Genomic DNA, 21,555 nt, shown 5'->3' with positions numbered 1-21,555 from the left:
CAACAGGCAGTCTTCACCACTTTTTTTTCATTAATTAATTTGATATTAATATGTGAACTTGGATCATACACAAGTCATGTATTTGGAAACCATACAGAAATTATCTTCTAATCAATTAAATCAATGTGTTTTTCCAGGAGTTGGATTCTCTGTCATGTTGCGACGACTCGGGTCCGGAGATGGACACCATCAGCATTAGCTCCACGCCCAAGCCTTCACTGCGGCCCTTCTTCGCCAGCTCTCGCAGCCTGGCGCACCACGACAACCTCCACAACCCCACGGGTGAGTCTTCATAACTCCACACCGACACTCCGTCACCACTGCTCAGTCACACATCAAATAACCCCTACTAACTGGACTCAAAATAGTGACACTTCTCTGGTCGGATGATTTCATTTCTATGGTGGTACACGAAAGTAAATCAATAAATGAAAACTACAACAAAACGTACATATTTACTTATACACGATCAGAGAAGACTCGCTTGTTGAATTCTAAAACTGTCAATGTGATTTTATTTTAACGTTTCCAAAGATGTTATGATTTTTAACGGTTTTATGTTGTTTTGTTTGGTTTTGAACTGTGTATAAATAACACGAATTGTTTGATTGTTTTGAGTATTGGCTGTGTGAATTGACAGTATTATTTTCTCATTTTATAGACAATCAATATAAACCGACATGTATTTTTTTTCGATATCCTGCCACTGGCAACAATAATGGCAAAATTTAAAATTTTCAATACTTATTTTAAGAACACAGTATAAAATATCAATATTATAGAAAATCTGTATAAACGTATACGTTAGATATGTAATTGTTTTGTTATAATGTAAAATAAACTTTAGTTGTAGCGTGTACACGCTACTAATGTATGACTCACGGATTAGAATCTCATTGGTTGGGTAAGATCTGTATCTTTTTTCACACCCACCGACTTTGCTTTGAGTCTAGAATATTTCCCTGTCGCTCTGCCGGTTAAATTCCGCAACTTAGTCGAATTTACATGTTCTTTTATTCAATTAATATCTGTGCTTCGAGCAAGCATGCGAACCGTAATATCAGTTGAGAAAATGTCCAACAACTAATTCTTACAAAAAGAAGTTTGTTAATATACCCCTACACGTCTCCGTTTTATATACTCCATTTAGGGGCAGAAATAGTGATTAAACTGACTTACCATGTTCTTATAAAACCAATTATTTAATTTTGTGGTATCTTAACTAAAATATAAAAATTTAACATATCTGAACAAGCATGGTACATTAATATCTACTCCATATTGTGTTATGATTACTTATTATTTTTGCCGAGTTTCTGAATGATTTCCCGATTATTAAATATTGACTGAATGCTACAAGTGTTAGGTATCTTGTATACGAGTGATGAATGAAAAGAATGTGTTTTAATGATTCAGTTTCAGTTCTTAAATTATTATTTCGTAACATTTGATAAATTTTACAATGATTCTTATATTACTATAAAAGAAAACAATATTTCCTAGCAAAAAGTGATAATGCATGATAGTGTATTCTAAGTAATCTTTGTTATAACATTATTATATTTATGTATTATAAATTTAATACCAAATTATATTGGTTTATTAACGATAATAATACTGTATTGTTTATTAAATTAGATAATAATGTAAATTGTTATAAACTGCTTCGCAGACATTATGTTCTTGTAAAGATTATGCAGAAAAATAGCTATATAATATCGTCACTGTTCTGGCAGAAGACACTAATTCGAAAATATGACGTTGGATATTGAGTTAGTACCAAAATGTTCCTTATTTCAAACTTTACCGCCTGGAAACCTTCTTAATAAATAAACAGTCTTTATTTTAAAGTCATCCTTTTTACGATTACGGTGATTCATTAGTGAAACGGCAAATAATTTTCAACCGTAGGCGCGACGAAATTTTGCACTCGCTCCCATTCGGAGAGAGAGTGTAGAGCTAGAAACACGTCATTTTGCTTTGTGATGGCGACGGCCGTAATAATTCTTAAATCGTGTAAAGATGACTTAAAACGTTACCCGTATACTTTAAAAAGAAAGCATGTCAATGAATATATTATTATTGTTACTGATAAAACAATAAACAGAACATTAAATGTACACATGTTAGATTTATAAGACAAATTATATTTGGTTTGACATGCCTCATTTGCACCCGCGACCCGCAATCCGCGTATCGCCTAGCGACGATCTTTTTAAACCGTGTCTCAACTGAGGTATGGCCTTAATAAACTCACATGAAAAACCATTATTTCAAACATCTCAACAACTTCAAAGTCAAATTACTCAAAACTAGTATTCTCCAGTTAGTGTGTTCTGCCAGAACAGAGACGATATATTAATTGATAGTATTTATTTAAATACATATTATTTGTATAAGTGTCCCTAGATGTATGCGATTTTAATATTTCAATATTTTAATAGTCATTAACCAACCATAAAAAGAAAACCATATTTTTAATAGTGGGAAATATGTCAGTCACGACATGGTTTTCATTCAAATACTGGCTGTGTACTAATCCAACAGCCTATGATTAGAATGTGTAAGCTTTTCTGTTTCGATTAGGCAACATTTCGTCTAATTAATTGGTAAGTAACACACTATTTTTAAATCTAGTCAAGTTGAGGATGTTGCCCTCAGTTTCAGGTTGTTCAGTGCAAAATAAAGCATATGAATGTCCACAGTGTAGCAGTGGTGAAGAGTGGAAGAAGGCTGTAGAGACCCGACATAAATAGTGCACACTAAACTCTATCAGACATACTAATTTATGTTCATTGATTTAGTATGTATTTAATAGATAGAAGGATATTTTTTATCTATTGTGGTATTATAGTTTGGGCAGGGTTTAATTAAATTTTAAAAACTAACCAACACCATCTACAATTAGCATTCGTAGTTCAATGAAAACGTATAAGTATGATTGACCAAGTGGATACTATTTGTGTTGAATCTCCATAGCCTACGTCCACTATTATGGTTTGGCTAAGATAGGGTTTAATTGAATTTTAAAAACTCACCAATATCATCTTCAATTTGTATTCTTTTTAAAAACCGCGTTCGGCCCTAAGAAGTTTGTATGAGCCTCCACTCAGTGGAGGTTGTATTAACAGATTTTTGTTTTTATGAGAAATGGATATTAGTGACTTGCTCAACTTATTAGGTTCAAATACACATTGAAAAACAACATGTGAGCTTGCAAGCTCTGGTGTTCGAACCCGGGACCCAGCGATGCGGTAGCTGCTCGGCCATCGTGGGATTGTATTCTTATTTCAATGAAAACAAATAAATATGACCGACAAAGTTCAGTGTGCACTATTGATGTCGGATCTCCACAGCCTTCCTCCACTCTTCGCCACTGCCATGTACAGATCGCTTAACATAATGTTATAGCCATTCGTTCTTCCAAAGCGGTGTGGATAACAAAATTAACATTACCTACGACTCATTATAATAATAGTTATTTGTCAAATCGTATACATTTGGGGATAGTTGTGCCACTTGTTTTATAACATAGTAGAAATGTAGGGCAACATTATTATAATATTATTGAATTGCCAATAATAGATTGGTTTTTTTAGTCTTATGCATATAGTTTTATATACCATATATTATGTATGTAATAATTATTTATCAGGGTGCAACATTTTTCGTTGAGTCAATGTTTATTGAGAGTGTATACATATTGTATTGTTGTGATGTTATGTGATTCTTTATTATATTATTAATGATATTAACAAATAATTATGTTGTGAGCATCATTATTTTGAAATGAAAATATAAACAATACTAATGGCATCCTAGTTGTTTCAGTTTATTAACCCTGCAATAGTGGCACATTTATGAAAACTATCACATGATCAAATGCAATTTTTTTTTTATTTACGCCTGATACGATATGGTGGGTATCAAGACCACTATTGTTTTAAGCCAACCAAGAGATTGATTTAAATTGAGGAAGTGCCGACTCACAGAGTAGCTGATGATACACATACAATATACCAGTCGAGTGCACAAATCTTATGCCAAGTTCTAATTTTATTTTTCTTGTGGGCTTTACCTAAAATAGTAGTCTAATTTTTGTTTTATATGATTTTACTTCTGTGGAGATTGTGTGCATTGAATGCACTAGCAAAATCAAGACTTTTAAATATTAAACTTTAAATAGTGCACTTGTTTACTGATTCAATTCAAGTTTCAAGGACTTAGGTGGTATAATGACCCAACTGTAAAAACATAGTTTTGCGAAAATTGTGATTTATCAAATATATATTTGCTATAATATACTGATTTTTATATCTTAATTTGGAAAATATTCTGGGAAAGGTAATAAAGTATTTTTTAATAATCTTCGACCACCGTGTTTAGTATTTCCACAAATCCACACAAATAAACAAAACAAGCTCAGATCAAAAGCGTTTTAGTTACCAGCTGCAAAATGTGCTATGTATATGACATGAAGTGTTGTAAGGTTAGGTTAGAATTGTTAAGACACGCGTCTATACTTATATCGCTAAGTGACACAATACATTTTTTTTAAAACCGCTTAAAATCTGTTAAAATTATTCCGTCTAGGTCCTCAATTTTTGTATAGTGATATTGGAATTTATCAAAATAAAGCAACCATTATTGTTTACATAAAAAATACATTCTATGCCAACTGTGCAATACAAATTGGAGTAATTATAAACTACATATTACATTCCTACATAAAATTAGGTTCGAAAAAAGTTTCAGGAAAGGGGAATCAGATACTAATAAGATAGCCCTAAAAAATCATATAAAACCTTTTCAATAAATATTTACATGATATAACACAACATGACGATGCAGCGTTTTGAGTCAAACATTCGTAAGTATTCTTACGTTTATCAATCACATTGTACCCATTGATATTTAGAAATTAATAACAATCTAAGTACATGTTTGAAAAAAATTCTATACCTGACCTATAAAATTACTTAATCCACACTTTTAGTAAACAGATCTGTGTACATATATATATTTAACATTTATATCTCCTTTCACTGTGTTGCCACATTGTGTATAAGCATGTCACAATTGATAACTGGTCCATGATTATAGTAATCCTACAAGGATACTTGAATTTGTTTTGTCGTACCTACGTAATTAGTTACCTGATCTTTCGATTTCATTATACATTAATTTCATATCATTTGCACAATAGAATATTAAAATGATATTAATTAATAACTTCAATATATTTCTCTTGTCCGTATTTTAATCATTATAAAATGAAAGTAACCCTTCTCCAATTTTAAAATGGTAACATTTGTGGTTTCCAGAGAAAGTATTAAAATGAATAAATTACCTCTATCACCATAATCTGTGGAGAAAGAAAAGTTTTATTTACCACTTATATAAAATAACTATCAAAACTTATCCTATAGAAAATGGAGGCAAAATATATAGTGAAACTAGAAAAGTTAAATGATCGACCACTTATTTTTCATTGCTGATTCGTTACTAGCAAATTTTGGCCTGCATCTGACAAAAACTGCACTCATTTTAATACAATTTGAAAGTCAATACCATAAATTATTAAATCTACCGACAAAATTTTAATTTATTATGAATGGTGTTGTTTTATTAATTGCTACATTTCCAATACGTGAACATGAATACAAATAACTGTAGTTTATATCTGCCTGTGAAAGGACGGGTCACATCAGTTATTGTAACATATGTAGTTTGGCAATCAAATACAAATACACCATACCATTATTATTTAAAATATTTAAATGAATAATCATAAAAAATCATGTATGCCGTGCGTATATAATCACAAAATATTAAAAGGCCGCAAAAGATTGCAGTTATAAACAATATTTCAATGCTGCAATGTTCAGAATATAAATTTTTCTATGGCTACTAATTCAGCCAAATAAATAACATTGAAGAATCTGCGTCAAGTGTTATAATTAAAACTATAAAAAACAAAACCAGTTACTATAGTCTACTTTTAATCGAAACTTAACCTAACTATTAAAAGTGTTACACATGAACATTTTACACAATTTCACAAATCTTCTTGTAGGAACACTAAGTATAATGGAATAAGTCAACCAAATGCACGTATGTAATCACAATGGTTAAGGGCATGGCACAGCTATCATAGGTCCACAAATGTTACGATACATTTTTCATTACATTTGTCCAATATCACTGGCCCCGTGTCACTAATTTAATGCTTGAAAAAGTGAATCCTATATTGTCTGTGAATCTAAAATACAACCAATGTTGTCTATGCTATTGCACGGGTGTCATTTTCACAATTTATTACCTATTTAAAGTTTTAAATACAAAATCACAACATCATAATATTATATAATATTATCTCCTAGCAATATCATGTGAATGAAAATATTGCAGCCTGAATTTATAATTGTTATTACTTTTATCGCCGTCATGTCTTCCATTTTGTTTGATCACCTGTCCGCTTTTAAATCTACAATTTCTATAATGTTGTTTTCGTAAAGTCGGTTATGTTTTTCTTCACAAAAAAATTATGAATAACGTATAATAAATAGCTCAGAATATGTACATTCTTTTTTTATTAACCACGTAAAATATCATAAAATTTAAAGTGCAAAATTTACTGACGTTTGAATTGCACGAAATCTTCATTCTTTAATACCATAAATGTTTCCTTATCTGAGCTTTATTCATAGGATGTCCTCCGATCAACTCCTCATCTGACGCCAACTTTACTCAATACAATCGTAATTTAAACTTCTTTACCCTCTCTTCTTCCGACCATGTCCGATCCTAATAAGATCATATGGGCCTCCACAGAGTGGGGGTTGTATTAACAGATTTATAACAGACAAGAAACGGATGTTAACCACTTGGTCAACCTATTAAGGTCCATACTCTGTTTTCAAACACACATTGAAAAACAACATGTGAGTTTGGCAGACCCGGGATTCAAACCAGTGACCAACTATAATGTGAAACTGACACATTACTCCTCGACCACCTTGGGTTTCAATTAAAATAAGTAGCCGTTAAATTATTTAAAATTTATATTGTATATTTCATATACTTTTACCATTGTACCTAAGTATGTAATTTTCAAAATATTTTAAAACTTTATGTAAAAACCATTTTCAATCACCAAATGCGACATTTCCATGTCATTCCTTGTTTTTCCAAACTGCCAATTATGCATAGTCTTCATAATAAGTAAGTTTTACGTGACGTCTTTTGTCATAAGAATTGGTGCACTATAAATATATCGAAGTATTGGTTTAAATAAGCATGATATCTTACGAAAAACAATAGTCATGTTAAAAGCGAGTCACGGATAAAATTTCTTAAAGTTCTTTGGGTCATACTTAATATTGAGCGGGTAAAATTGGCCGTGTAATGAGTGGTGACAACACAATATAGTGACACTCGACAGCTGTCAGAAAGTCAGGTATATCTTGTACAGAATTTGAGCTAATATAGTGTTGAATTGCAATCACATGTTAGCTTCATTTTATCTTTTGTGTGAATAAATAAGATACAATGCTTTTTTCATTAAATTCTGTGCGATATGCTTGACCGTTTTGATAGATGTCATGTGTTTCTCATCTCTGCCACTATTTGGTGATCGCACCACTGATGTCAGTTAGGTTAATTTAATGGCGATATCTCCGCATCTGTCCGTTTGTACTAAGTTTTAATACTATTTTACTATTTACATAAACGCAGATAAGTATTTATTATACACATTTAAATTTGTAAATACGATATGAGGTATTGTTTGAATTTGTCTGTACAAAACTACTTATTATTTCATGTAAAAAAAGGTGGTCAATCAAAATGGATGACTTATTATTAAGTACAACATTGTTATAAATTATCGCGATAACAATTCGGCGAGACTCATCTGTCGGAGGGAGGGCGCCATTTTTATGTTTGATTTAGCATTGTCGTTTCTGTTTTTGCGCTCTCCCGTTTTACCTTCCGCCCGCTACGCTCGCTTGGGTGTCTTGTGCCTGCTGCTGTCCGCTGTCTTGTGGTTTGTTGTTTGTGGCACCCGCTGCGGCGATAGTAGGCGGAGCGGGGCAGGCGAGCGCGTCCGACCACCAGCAACGCCCTTCCGTCGGGCCGGAGAGGGCGGACCGCCAGCACTCGGAGACCAGGGACAAGCGACAGAACGCCGCCTCCGGTGGCGCCGCTGTCACACAGGCCGCACCAGGTTTGTTCACACTGCGCCGGCTAATAAGGCTCTCGGTTCGCCTATCAAGAGACATAACAAACAAATCACGGTGGCAGTATAAAATATAATATTACTATAATCTAATAAAAGCTTACAACATAATATGACCACTCCTGTTGCCAATATAATTTTACGGTAAATTTAATAATTCTAATACACGGACTTTTTGATATTCAGAACAAGCTGAGATTGCAATGTATGTACCAGTCATGCGAAAGAAGTCACTTAAATGTCAATATGAGTCTTCGCATCAATTATATTTTCTAACTCGTTCTAATTGATTAGGTCATATGAGTCACGAAGAACAAAATTTCTCCTTCACATTAAACGTCGCTTCTCCACCCCTAATCATAAACCGGTCACTGTGAACAAAATTTCCCCTCACTTTTCACGTTACAGGTCATTTCAAGAACACTGGCTGGATAGATATCGTAGTTTTCCACCCATGACGTCATGAGTCAGTCATACATGGACGGCGCATGTCTAGTATATACTAACAACTTCTCCTTACATATGCATTGGATAATGGCAATTATTTAAATTACCGGCATTGTCAACAATCTCTTTCCATCTGAAGCGATTCTAATCTGATCTTGTTGCTTCAGTAATTATTGTTAATTCAGTCACTTTTGTGATGATATCTTTCCATTTGGAAGGCACACGCTTTCGCAATATTCCTTACCTAATTATGATCCAGCATCAGAGCATAGGGCAACCATAGAGTTACACCTCTTGCCATGTCAATTCTACTGTACATAGATCATTACTGTAGCATCGTTACAGTTTGAGGTATGTTTAGCCTCGAAAACAGAATCCGTGGAGTTCAGCCAGAAGCAGACAATCTGCTGCTAGGCTATCTTCTTAATCGCTTGTTTTAACTTGACGCATATTAATGTAGGTCTGATTTAACCACATACTTACATCTATGTAGTTATCTTTAGTAGTGTCTGTTCGGTATCCGTTGTCGCCAACCAAATCAAATGATTTGGTTGGCGAATCTTCCCATATCAAAGATAATAACAATATAATTTCAGGACAAGATTTCAAGCTTGAGAAATGTTCTCAAAATATTAACAATATAATTAATTATTATATTAATATTAATTATAATTTCTTATTTTATTACTAAGTTGTTCCTCAGCATAATTCTCTTTCTCGTTACTATTATCATGTAAAATTTCTCTCACCCTTTGCGATTGTTTAATCAACTCAACTAACCAGTAGTCTTGCCTTCTCCGACAGCACATTTCAGTCGTCATCAGTGCACAGTATTTATATTTTTTTTAAATCAGTCACATTTTCACTTGAATTATTTCCCAAAATTACATTTGATAATAATATTTCTATTCTGTGATGCCAATGATCAACTAATATTCTTTATTAATGTGGTTAGATTATTTCATTTAAAATGATTTGGCATGCTTTCTCTGGCGGCCATGTTATTTTTAATTTTTTAAACAGAGCATAACATCATTAAATACATAAATAATGTGCGTCCGCAGTTGCTACCGTTGGCTCAAGAATTAACGATACTCTAAAAATATACCTTCAATAGTTAATCAAAATTGCAGAAAGAATAAAAAACATTCTTAATTTTTTTTTATATATTATATCTATGTATGATTTTTTTTTAGATCTTTTGTGCTTCTCATAACTCGTCATTCCGGGGAATTTATAATATTTATCAATAATAAAAATAAAATATTAACGAATAATTACAATTGTATTATTTTGACAATGAAAATGACTGAAATCACAAATTTAATTCAATTCACTGCTGGTAAATGTACGTAGGTTCCTTGGAATAGCCTCAGAAACATACCTATTGGAATAATCGTTTAAAAAATCTTGAACTGAGTAGGATTCCGATCCACATTTATCGCATGCCGGGCGAGCCGAGAATGACTGGCGTGCGATTGATGTAGATTCAAATTCCATTCAGTTGAAGGAATTTTCTTTAAGTCATGTTACTGTCGCTATTCTAAGTTATATATTTTCAATGAAGAATGTTACATTCTTAGGACTCCATGCATAGTTATGCGTTATGCATTACTTCGAATGGAAATTATTATGGAATCTTTCCGATATGATTTCCCATTCCAAATAGGTCTACTTATTTACATAAATATGACTATGCATAGGGCCCTTAAATGTTATGTATTATTCAGTCTTGAACATTCATTTGGCATTGATCTTCCATTTCTTTCAGTAATTTTCCAATATCTTCACGTATCTTATTTTGTACTAGCCTGTAAGTATCACCCCTATAAATCTCTCTCTTTCCACAGGACTTCTCCAATCGGCTAGGCTTTTGCTGTCTGCTTTTATATTGTGCATCCCTCTTGCCTGCTCTTGCATCCCTCTGTGTTTTTTTGTAGCCTTGTCTATGTGCTTTAATTCTCTATTTTATTCACCATATACGGTCGCTTCGGTAGCAATGAATGATTCTGTCTTGTATAGATTTAAGTGTACTAATATTGATTTTATTTTATTAAATGAGGTTACCTAATGGCCTTACAATTTTTTGTCTTATATTATAATGAATTTTAGAGGTAAACTGTGTTAAAACTTTAAACGCCTTTTGTATCCAATTTAAGATATTTTATTTATTTACCTGTACTAATGTCACATGGGTAAACTGCTTTAAATTCTTGTAATTTTTTTTATCTTTTTTTTTAAATTTCTATTTCCAAAAAAACGAAAAAATACAATTACGTGTAATTTTACACAATATATTATAATGGTATAATATAACTTCTACACACTGCCAAAAGCATATTATGAAGATGTTTAAAAATTTAATAACTTACAGAAATCGATATTTGTATAAAAAATTATACAAATAAATGCTTACATGCCGAATTTTATTTTGCTTAATTTATTGCAATAAAGGGTTTATTACTGACTAATAAAAGTGGACATAGTGTTCTAATTTGGAAATACAATATTTTATATTTACATTTAAAAAAAGAAACTAATGTTGAAACCAACCATTTACACTTGAAATCCAAATAATTATTTAAGTTCCACAGACATTGAATTGTGGACTTGTCAGTTTTTGAAAATAGACGCCTCATTTATTACAGCCCTATCATAGATTCTTTTTTACTAAATCAGTATTTTGATGTTCAGAAAGCGATCAATGGAGAAATCGAGGGATGGAAAGGGGCGGCGGGGGGCCGGACGGATCCCTGCTTCCGTTCCTGGACCAGGATGACCCCACAGAGCAGCTTCTCTCCAGGGAGCAACCCGCTAACGATCACCAGCTGGTCTCTGGATCACCACCCAGAGAAAAGGTTACATTCTTCATCCAATTTTTGTTTCTTGTGTGCTAGGAATTTGATAATTGAAAGTTACAAGAGTGCAATTAAACATATAAATAAACATGATAGGCATGCATACTCAGAATTTCAGAACAGTATTTAATGCATTACGCACACCAAGCTGATTGTCGATAATGTTGTAGGAAATCCTGAATCAGGCAAATTCACATGTTGTTTTTCAATTTGTGTTTGAACCCAGAGTATGGACTTAATAGATTGAACAAGTGGCTAACATTCATTTCTCATAAAAACAAAAAACTGTTAATACAACCTCCACTCTGTTGAGGCCCATATGATCTTCTTAGGATCGAACATGGTAATAAAAAATAATTATGCATTAGATTATATCCCATGATCATCATTCTTATTTCCATAGAAACATATTATATAATTTGAATGTTGTGGCCTGACTTGTCCTTTAAAACCCATTAAATGCTTGGTATTACCATGGCGGTACCCGATCATCAAAATGAATTTACTCAACTTGGTTGTTGAACGAATGCAAGTGCACCCTTACTTGCATTCATTCAATTCTCAGCACCTCATTTAATCCATACTCTATTACATATTAGGATTCTTTTTGTGACTTTGGTATATTTGATGTTGCAGGACGAGAAGCGATCTCGTCTGTTCAGGACGAACGTCGGTCCGGGCAGCGGTAGCAAGAAGAAGCAGCAGAACTCCCTCACCATCGCCACCGACCATTCCCTCCGCCCTCTTCACTCTGACCACTCCGCCCAGAGCCCCACCATACATGAAGTGAGTAATAGCTTAGCCTAACTAAAGTACAGATAAAATTATCACTATAAGCAAACGTTTCAGGGAAGATAATATTTGCTAGAAATCAATTTCTATATTTTAGAGTTCAGTATGATCAGAGCAGGATCGACCCAGATGGAATTATTGGCAAAACTTGTGATGAATACTTTATAGAAAAATCAGTGCTTTTTGAAAGTAGAAAAAATATACGTTAGCTGTCAAAAATCATTTTGTCACTTTCTAAAAAAGTAACTTATACTATTACTACATAAACTATTTTAAATAATCCACAAGATTTGAGAATGTAACATTCTTTATTGAACACAGTGTTGCAATCTTTTTCTATGCTAATTATAGTACGATGGCAAAAAAATATAGTACAGGAACATTTTCCGTCTAGAATCCTTTAAAATTATATTATTTTGGTATATTTGCTGTAAAATTATAGTATTTTCCATTTTTTGCGGAATTAAAATTATAGTATTGTACTATAATTATAGTACGGTTGGCATCACTGATTAAACATAATATTATGACGCCCGGCAGGACTTGAATCCGCATCCACTGGAGTCACGCCAATATGTTTGCACAACTGAGCCAAGTGTGTCCTGTCTTATTATGATGAAATTAACTAATAAACTGCACACTGTATAAAGCACAATGGACGCAAATCCTGTAAATGCAGATTCGACTCCCGTTTGGCATCAATTTTTTTTTGGAAGTTTTTCTATTATGCATCTAGTGTGTTTTTAAATTTGGTATGTTTTATCAATCTACATTTTAATGCTAAAAATATTTATAAAATATGTTATTAACACAGTTTTCAAAATCTCTCGCAGAGGCATTACAAGTCACCATTAAAATATTGACGGTTTTATTTTGTAGCCCCGTCGCATACTTCTGGATCAAGTGAGCCTAACTTTGAATGAGCACGACGTTCGCATGCCGGATTCGGTGTGCCTAGTTCTTCCGGCGAGAGAGAACGCAGCGGCGGCGCATCTGGCGCAAAGGTTGTCCCCGCTGTTGCCACAACCCGCTCTCAATCCCCACAATCCACTGGAAGTGAAAGCCGTCATGCAGGCTCTGCTCAATAAGATATGCAAACAGTGAGTCACTTTTGTCACATTTCTAATAAAATCATTTGCAATTTATATTCATTACTAGTGTTTATTGGTAATTGTGGGGCTGATAAGAGAGTCTCAGATATGAAGCCAGTGTTTCTTGAAGAGACATTCACTACAATGACTCTTCTTCGGAGATTAGGCTGGAACCAGCTTCTGGTGGTCTTATAACAAGGAGTAGCTTAAATTCAATATGTAATAATATCTAATATAATATAGCCTCAAATGGAAACGGGCTGGACACAGCTTGAAGAAGGGACAATCGTTGGACAAATCTAGTCATCCAGTGGTACCCGAGAGGTACAAAACGTCCACAAGGTAGACCTAGAGGCTGCTGGATCGATTAAATAATTAAGTTTTGCTGAAGTACGTGGCAACACAATGCACAGGGCCGAATGAAGTGGAATCAGCTTGGAGAGGCCTTCATCCAGCAGTGGATAGATTCAGGCTGATGGTGATGATGATGAATATTAAGATGTAGTTGTATTTTATCTATCCATTAAAATCGTTAGCTGACAAAATATTCTGCCAGTAACCCATTTCTATGAAGAGCACATGGCAATTCAGTGATGCAACGGCTTCAAGAGAAATGGAGAGAGGGTGATAATCTCCTATATATTATTATCCTAAGAGATTTTAGAAAATTCACTAACAGCTCATTTAAGCGACATTTTATTGTTATTTTTACATCTTCACTTCAAAATGTGCGCTACCAATTCATCTACCGTTTGAATTGACCACATTTCAGAAATTTTCAATGATTTTACAGGTACGTGACGTTTATAACTGATATTTTCTCATACAGCGTATACAATTCGCCATACTTCTTTCAACATACAGCAGAATGACGTCTTCGTCGCTTAAGACCTTCTAATCCTTTATTTGACAAACAAATTCGATTATTTTTATTCAAATATCGTAATGTAGGCATTGGCGCACTTTTTTCCGGTGAAAAACCCATAATCTTGCTACAATTCAGTACGTAAATAAAAATCTGACAGGTGTGTCCGCCACTGGCCGTCATATCATAGATAACGTGATATTCCAAATTTGATTTTTTTAAATACTTCTTTATGGCTGTTCACCCACTATTTTTGTTATTGAATAATTACCTAGGCTACTAATTTCCATACTAAAAAAGTTGCCATTGCAAACAATGAAAGAAATTAATACGAATTGTTATAGTTATCAAAATGTGTGATATTGTATAATATCTACCTATTTTTTTCGTCCCTATCATCATCAATCTTGACCTATACACTGCTGGATGAAGGCCTCCTCAGCCTTATTCTACTCCTTACTTACACATGAATTGTTATATTTATCAAAATCAGTGATATAATATTATTATCTACCTATCTATATATAATGCCATTATTATCACGAGCCTCAATAAATCCACTGCTGGATGAAGGCCTCTCTACGTTGATTGTATTATTGACAGTATTGAATTTCTAATGTTATTTATCTACATATTCATATCGTCATCATAATCATCATCATCATCAACCAGGATCAATCCACTGCTGGATGAAGGGTTCCGCAACCTGATTCTACTACTATCGGTTTAACGAATTTGTGATATTATACCTATTTCTATCATTCTTATATCATCGACCTGAACCAATCCACTGCTAGATAATGGCCTCCCTAGCCCGGTTCTACTCCTTTCTGTCATATGAATTGCTGTATTTATCAAAATCGGTGATATTATATTTAAAAACATATTCATATCGTCATCATCATCATCAACCAGGATCCATCCACTGCTTAATAAAGACCTCCCTAGCCTGATTCTACTCCTTTTGTCATATGAATGTATGTATTTATCAAAATCTGTGATATTATATGTATCTACACATTCATATCGTCATCATCATCATCATCATCATTATCATATACCTGAACCAATCCACTGCTTAATAAAGACCCCCTTAGCCTAATTCTCCTCCTTTCTGTCATATGAATTTCTGTATTTATCAAAATCGGTGATATTATATTTATCTACATATTCATATCGTCATCATCATCATCGACGTGAACCAATCCACTGCTTAATAAAGACCTCCCTAGCCAGATTCTACTCCTTTCTGTCATATGAATTTCTGTATTTATCAAAATCGGTGACATTATATTTATTTAAATATTCATATCGTCATCATCATCATCAACCAGGATCCATCCACTGCTTAATAAAGATCTCCCTAGCTTGATTCTACTCCTTTTGTCATATGAATGTATGTATTTATCAAAATCTGTGATATTATATGTATCTACACATTCATATCGTCATCATCATCATCATCATTATCATATACCTGAACCAATCCACTGCTTAATAAAGACCCCCTTAGCCTAATTCTCCTCCTTTCTGTCATATGAATTTCTGTATTTATCAAAATCGGTGATATTATATTTATCTACATATTCATATCGTCATCAACATCATCATCATCGACCTGAACCAATCCACTGCTTAATAAAGACCTCCCTAGCCAGATTCTACTTCTTTCTGTCATATGAATGTATGTATTTATCAAAATCTGTGATATTATATGTATCTACACATTCATATCGTCATCATCATCATCATCATTATCATATACCTGAACCAATCCACTGCTTAATAAAGACCCCCTTAGCCTAATTCTCCTCCTTTCTGTCATATGAATTTCTGTATTTATCAAAATCGGTGATATTATATTTATCTACATATTCATATCGTCATCAACATCATCATCATCGACCTGAACCAATCCACTGCTTAATAAAGACCTCCCTAGCCAGATTCTACTTCTTTCTGTCATATGAATTGCTGTATTTATCAAAATCGGTGATATTATATTTATCTACATATTCATATCGTCATCATCATCATCATCGACCTAAACCAATCCACTGCTTAATAAAGACCTCCCTAGCTTGATTCTACTCCTTTCTGTCATATGAATTGCTGTATTTATCAAAATCGGTGATATTATATTATATCTATTTATATTTCCATTATCATTATGAGCCTGAATCAATCCACCGGTGGATGAAGGAATTCTAAGTTGTTTGAATTTCTGTCGGTCATATGAATTGCTACATTTATCAATATTGCTGATATTATATTTACATATTCATAATATCGTCATTATCATCATCAACCAAGATTAATCCACTGCTGGATGAAGGTTATCCCATCCTAATTCTACTCTTCTTGGTCATATAAACTGCAATATTTTTTTAAATTTGTGATTTTATATACCTACCCATTTATATCGTCATTATCGTCATCAACCTGTATCAATCCACTGCTGGATGAAGGCCTCTTTAAGCTGATTCCACATCTTTAGGTCCTATAAATTCCTTTTCTTATCAGATATAATATGTATTGCTTCATTATTTATCAACATTTGTTTCGATATGAATGTCCCGCACCGGGAAACTATATTGTTTAAGGTTAATTTTAAATCAAAATATGATTTTTAAAATATTATTCTATGGCTCCAAGCATTTATTTTTATAGACAATGAAACAAAATAATGTTTAAATTATTTTTTTATGCTGCTAACCTTTTTCTATTATGTAAATGGGAACCAAAAGGGATTAATATTCGCGTTATATTGGATCGCTATTTATGATAATCACGATTGAGATATATAATTATTTATCATATTTAAATGCACATACCTACACATATATTGTATTAAAATTAAAATGACAGTGGTAGCAATCGGCGATTGCCAGCTGTTCTGCTAAGCCTAGCAGCCTGAAATGGTGTCAGACGATATTGAGAAGGCCAGACTCCAGAATAGACTACGCACATGACTCCAAATTTGTATTGGCAGTGACGACATGCAGATTGTAAAACTGACAAATCAGCTAAATTTTCAACTGTCTGACGTGAATGAAAATCCATCCCGAAGGGATAACTATGGCGCCGTCTATATACGCTTTACAATTATTATATTAAAATCCAACACCAAGTCACTATGACGAAAAGCTGTCTGCAAGACCTAGCGAGACAGACTGGCGAGAGCCAGCTGGCTCAGCTAGTTAAATATTATTATCACTTGCCGCTTATCTGAGGGCCACTTAAGGCCATAAGGTGTCACTTGGCTCCCGTCCTCTTAGTTATCTGCCGCCTTTAGCCGACTAAAATTCTTAATTAACATTCCTCAGTGTGCTACACTATATTTATTTTTTAAATACCACTTGACTGCAAATTCTTGTTTATTTTGACTGCAAATTCTTGTTTATTGAACTGCACTATGATTTAACACATTTAAACATATGAATTACAATAGTGGATATAATTTTGAATCTCATAATTTGACAGAAATAAGTGAAATTTTTCATAAAAAAAAATATTTTACATTCAGCAACAATTTCTAATTATGATTTTGGATGTACACAGCTTTAAAGTAATGTATAATGTATACCAGTCCTGTGATACTGAGAAAATTGTGCGATTAATGATATTTCAATATATTTTCATTTATAGACTAACCACTTTCTTTAAATTACACTTCTTTTATTGAACAAAGTGTATTATTTTTGTTAAATGGGTTCCCAGTATTTTGAAATCGTGAAATTGAACGGAATCTCGAGATCGCAAACCCTAACACAGAACCACCATGTGGTGTAGGTATCTTAATCTAGATGAAGGGAAGAAGCATGTTGAGATAATTTATATTTTTTTTCACCTCAGGTGCCACACATCTGCTAAACCAATGCAATCCGTGCGAGTGGTGCTGTTAGGCCCTGACGCTTTGGTGAGCGGAGCATTACGAGCATACGTGGATCTCTGGGCACAAAGACCACCCGACTGGGGGGCACACGTTCGCTTCTACATAGTGCCACTCGGTTAGTATATTTTTTGCCAATACCAATTTGTTGGGCCGATTGTAATCCCCAATCCCATCCTTAATCATTCTCGTCAACCAGGCATGACTATCACAGGTCATCCTACAACGGTGATGTAATAACCGGCAGTTATTCGCCAACGACGAGTGAGCGCACTTCATATAGTGTGACGATCGTCTAGAAAAAACTCAATATAACACAAATCAGAACCTTGACATACCCTGGCACAGGGTGGCTGATCATCATGAAATACCAACATCATCATTATCATTTATTACAAACATTATCATCATTGAAATTATTAACCTACGTGTACCAGTGAGAGTGAGACATTGACAAGACAATGTATCTACCAAGTGTGTGAGTGCATGACCCGGGACCCATGCCAGTACGCGCCAGCATTCTTGTACATCACCCCCCTCCCATATATCCGGAATTCCCAGCATCCTTCACCAAAAATTACAGTCCACAAATGCTCAACCACTAATTATCAGAATCACATTAATAGCATAATTACAATTTCTATATTTTTTATTTATTGTGAACATTTTGAATTAGTATGTTGAGATATTTGCGTGATAATTGCGCAGTAATGTCAAAAAATCACATATGAGTACAGTGAGGAAGTCTAATCAAGTAATTAAAAAAACATTTTAAAATTTTATAAGACAGCAACTGTCGAAATTTACCTTTTTTAATGGTTATTAGCCATTTGCTCAACCCTGATTTCTCAACCCTCACTTAAGTGGAATATATCAATACTAGAAAGAGACTTTTGATTTGATGTCGTCGTTTTAACGATGGCGAATTATGATAAAATTATGGTAAAGAATGCGCACTTTAAATAATTAAATTTCACAGTAGGTGGGTATAATCCTTTTTATGCATTAAAACTAATGTTTGCGATAGGAATAGGACTCATAAAAAGTGCAAAGTTACCCATTATTATTATTATTATTATATTTTTACGGATGACTCATTTTGTTTCCGATTATTGTAATCCGTAAACATAATTAGTTATGTGTTTGTCCAGGTGTAAATTACATATCTCGATACCTTTCGTCGGTGGACCCCGGTTACGGAATGCTGTTTGGAGGAGAGAGCTGGCTGGCTTTGTGCGAGAGAGCAGCCGACGGATCCCTCACCGACACCTCCGAGTTCAAAAGTAGAATCAACAGGTTATTATGATTATCGTTAATTATCAATACCTGTCGACTACCACTGGAGCTAAAAATTACTCATTCCCTGAGCGATATAACTATTGTGAAGCTGTTGGATCAAAAAATTGATTAGGTTTAGCGGAAGTATGTATCGGCAAAATATAAAAAGTATAGAGAGATAAGGAAGACTTTATTCAGTAACGGGTCGACCCTGACTCTAATAATCCATTCAATCGTAGTTTTCAGTACACTGTCCAAATATACTCTCGGGAAATGTTATATTACGAGTTGTATGAAGAAAAGGCAAAATAAAATCAATATTCAAAAGTAAAGTAATAAACCTGTTAGCATAAACGAGTCCTGTTATATAAATCACATTGTTCGAAAGAAAAATTTAACACAGAATAATTCGTCACTGTTCTGGCAGAAAACACTAATTCGAAAAAATGACATATTGAGTTAGTACCAAAATATTCCTTATTTCAAACTTCACCGTCTGGAAACCTTCTTAATAAATAAACAATCTTTATTTTAAAGTCATCCTTTTTACGATTATTTAATAAACTCACATGATAGACCATTATTTCAAACATTTTAACAACTTCAAAGTCAAATTACTCAAAACTAGTATTCTCCAGTTAGTGTGTTCTGCCAGAACAGAGATGAATTGTTTTCATTCATAATATAGGCGACAGGTTCTTAAACTTATTTCGACCACCGCCCACTTTGAGATTTAAAAAAAATCTAGTATTCTAATATTTTTTAACTTACCTTTTTACATTACCATCTGTTGCGTATCTTAAAAACAGTTATTGCAAATATAATTTTTAAACATGCATTATTATATGGATAGGATAGATAGGGTGGAACCCATTTCCTATTTCTGAGATCAAAGAATGTTTCAATGAGAGGAATTAAAACTCATACTTAACCCGGCGCCCGCTTCTGTCACGAGTGTAGTACGCGAAATTTCGCAAAACTACGGGGCTACAGCGCTTCTGTCGCCAATGTTGTACGCAAAAATGCGCCGGTCGATTATGTAGAATATACATGACGCATGATTTTGAAATCTCTACCATAATTTGCCTTATTTCATTACCAACGGTGACATATATGTAATATTGTCAAATAAATTGTGTTACAATACTAAAACTAAGATGTTTGACATGCCTTCGACAGGCCGTCAATCTACGCTCATTTAATTTTGGTTTGAAACATCGTGCCACTTTACTGCGTTTGCGCAGTATGCGTAATATCACTGTTGTGAGAGGACTGTGCAAGGAATCGCTCTTGTCGTTTTTCCGTACAAAATATTACGTATTTTACGCGATCTATTGTATTGTGTGAATTTTATTATAATATTTTGTCTGTGTTATTGTTTATGTGTTTTTAACTATACCATTCATGTGTATTAAACTGTTATAAAGTGTTTTGACTATATTTTTTTGGACTATTTTACCTTTGTTATCGTGTGAGTGTTTGGTTGAGAACTTTTTTCAAACTTCAATATGGCTGGTTTAAGTGAGGAATTGGACTCCGATTACGAAATGTCTGAAGAAGAATTGGAACCATCTGACCTCAGTGATGTAGATATATCAGAAGAGCCAATTGAACACTTGAGAACATGGACATCTGGACCCCATGTTCCGATCGTATATGAGTTTGATGATTTTCAATCCGGCATAGCAAACAGCGATTTGACTGAGACTTCGCCCGAGTGTCTTTTTTTTGAACATTTTTTAAACCGTGATATAATGTTGAAGGTAGTCCAACAAACAAACATTTTTTTCCACTACCAGTATAACACTCAAGAACTTGGACCAAAATCACGTTCTCATAATTGGATCGATACAACTGTATCAGAATTATATGCATTTTTTGCGGTGTCAATGCTCATGACACGAAACAAACATTTGTCACTAGAAGAACACTGGAGTACGGATTGTTTTTTAAGTGCACCCATTTTCGGTCAGACGATGCCTAGAGACCGATATGAGTTATTGCTCCAAATGCTCCATTTTTCCGATCCAACAAGTGTTACCTCAGATAGACTAAATAAAATTAGGTTACTTTTAGAGCATACACGCAAAATT

General features: G+C 33.7%; 1 protein-coding gene across 2 annotated transcripts in view; it reads left to right on the top strand.

Moving 5' to 3' along the window:
- The window catches only part of KrT95D (phosphofurin acidic cluster sorting protein KrT95D), a 145,200-nt gene that overhangs the window by 115,851 nt on the left and 7,794 nt on the right, over positions 1 to 21,555 (top strand). Inside the window, exons 8-14 of one of the 2 annotated variants that reach the window (XM_085947850.1) lie at positions 138 to 282; positions 8,081 to 8,227; positions 11,381 to 11,544; positions 12,181 to 12,330; positions 13,216 to 13,436; positions 18,148 to 18,302; positions 19,336 to 19,480. In XM_085947850.1, coding sequence (XP_085803976.1) covers positions 138 to 282; positions 8,081 to 8,227; positions 11,381 to 11,544; positions 12,181 to 12,330; positions 13,216 to 13,436; positions 18,148 to 18,302; positions 19,336 to 19,480 — 1,127 coding nt within the window. The remainder of the gene's footprint in view (positions 1 to 137; positions 283 to 8,080; positions 8,228 to 11,380; positions 11,545 to 12,180; positions 12,331 to 13,215; positions 13,437 to 18,147; positions 18,303 to 19,335; positions 19,481 to 21,555) is intronic. The other variant, XM_085947851.1, reaches the window with a different exon arrangement.

This window comes from Rhyacophila brunnea, unplaced genomic scaffold (assembly GCF_057557595.1).
Source record: "Rhyacophila brunnea isolate RB1 unplaced genomic scaffold, BYU_Rbru_1.0 scaffold_20, whole genome shotgun sequence".
Taxonomy (NCBI): Eukaryota; Metazoa; Arthropoda; class Insecta; order Trichoptera; family Rhyacophilidae; genus Rhyacophila; species Rhyacophila brunnea.
The sequence above is the reverse complement of the archived record's forward strand: the minus strand, read 5'-3'. Positions and strand labels throughout refer to the sequence as shown.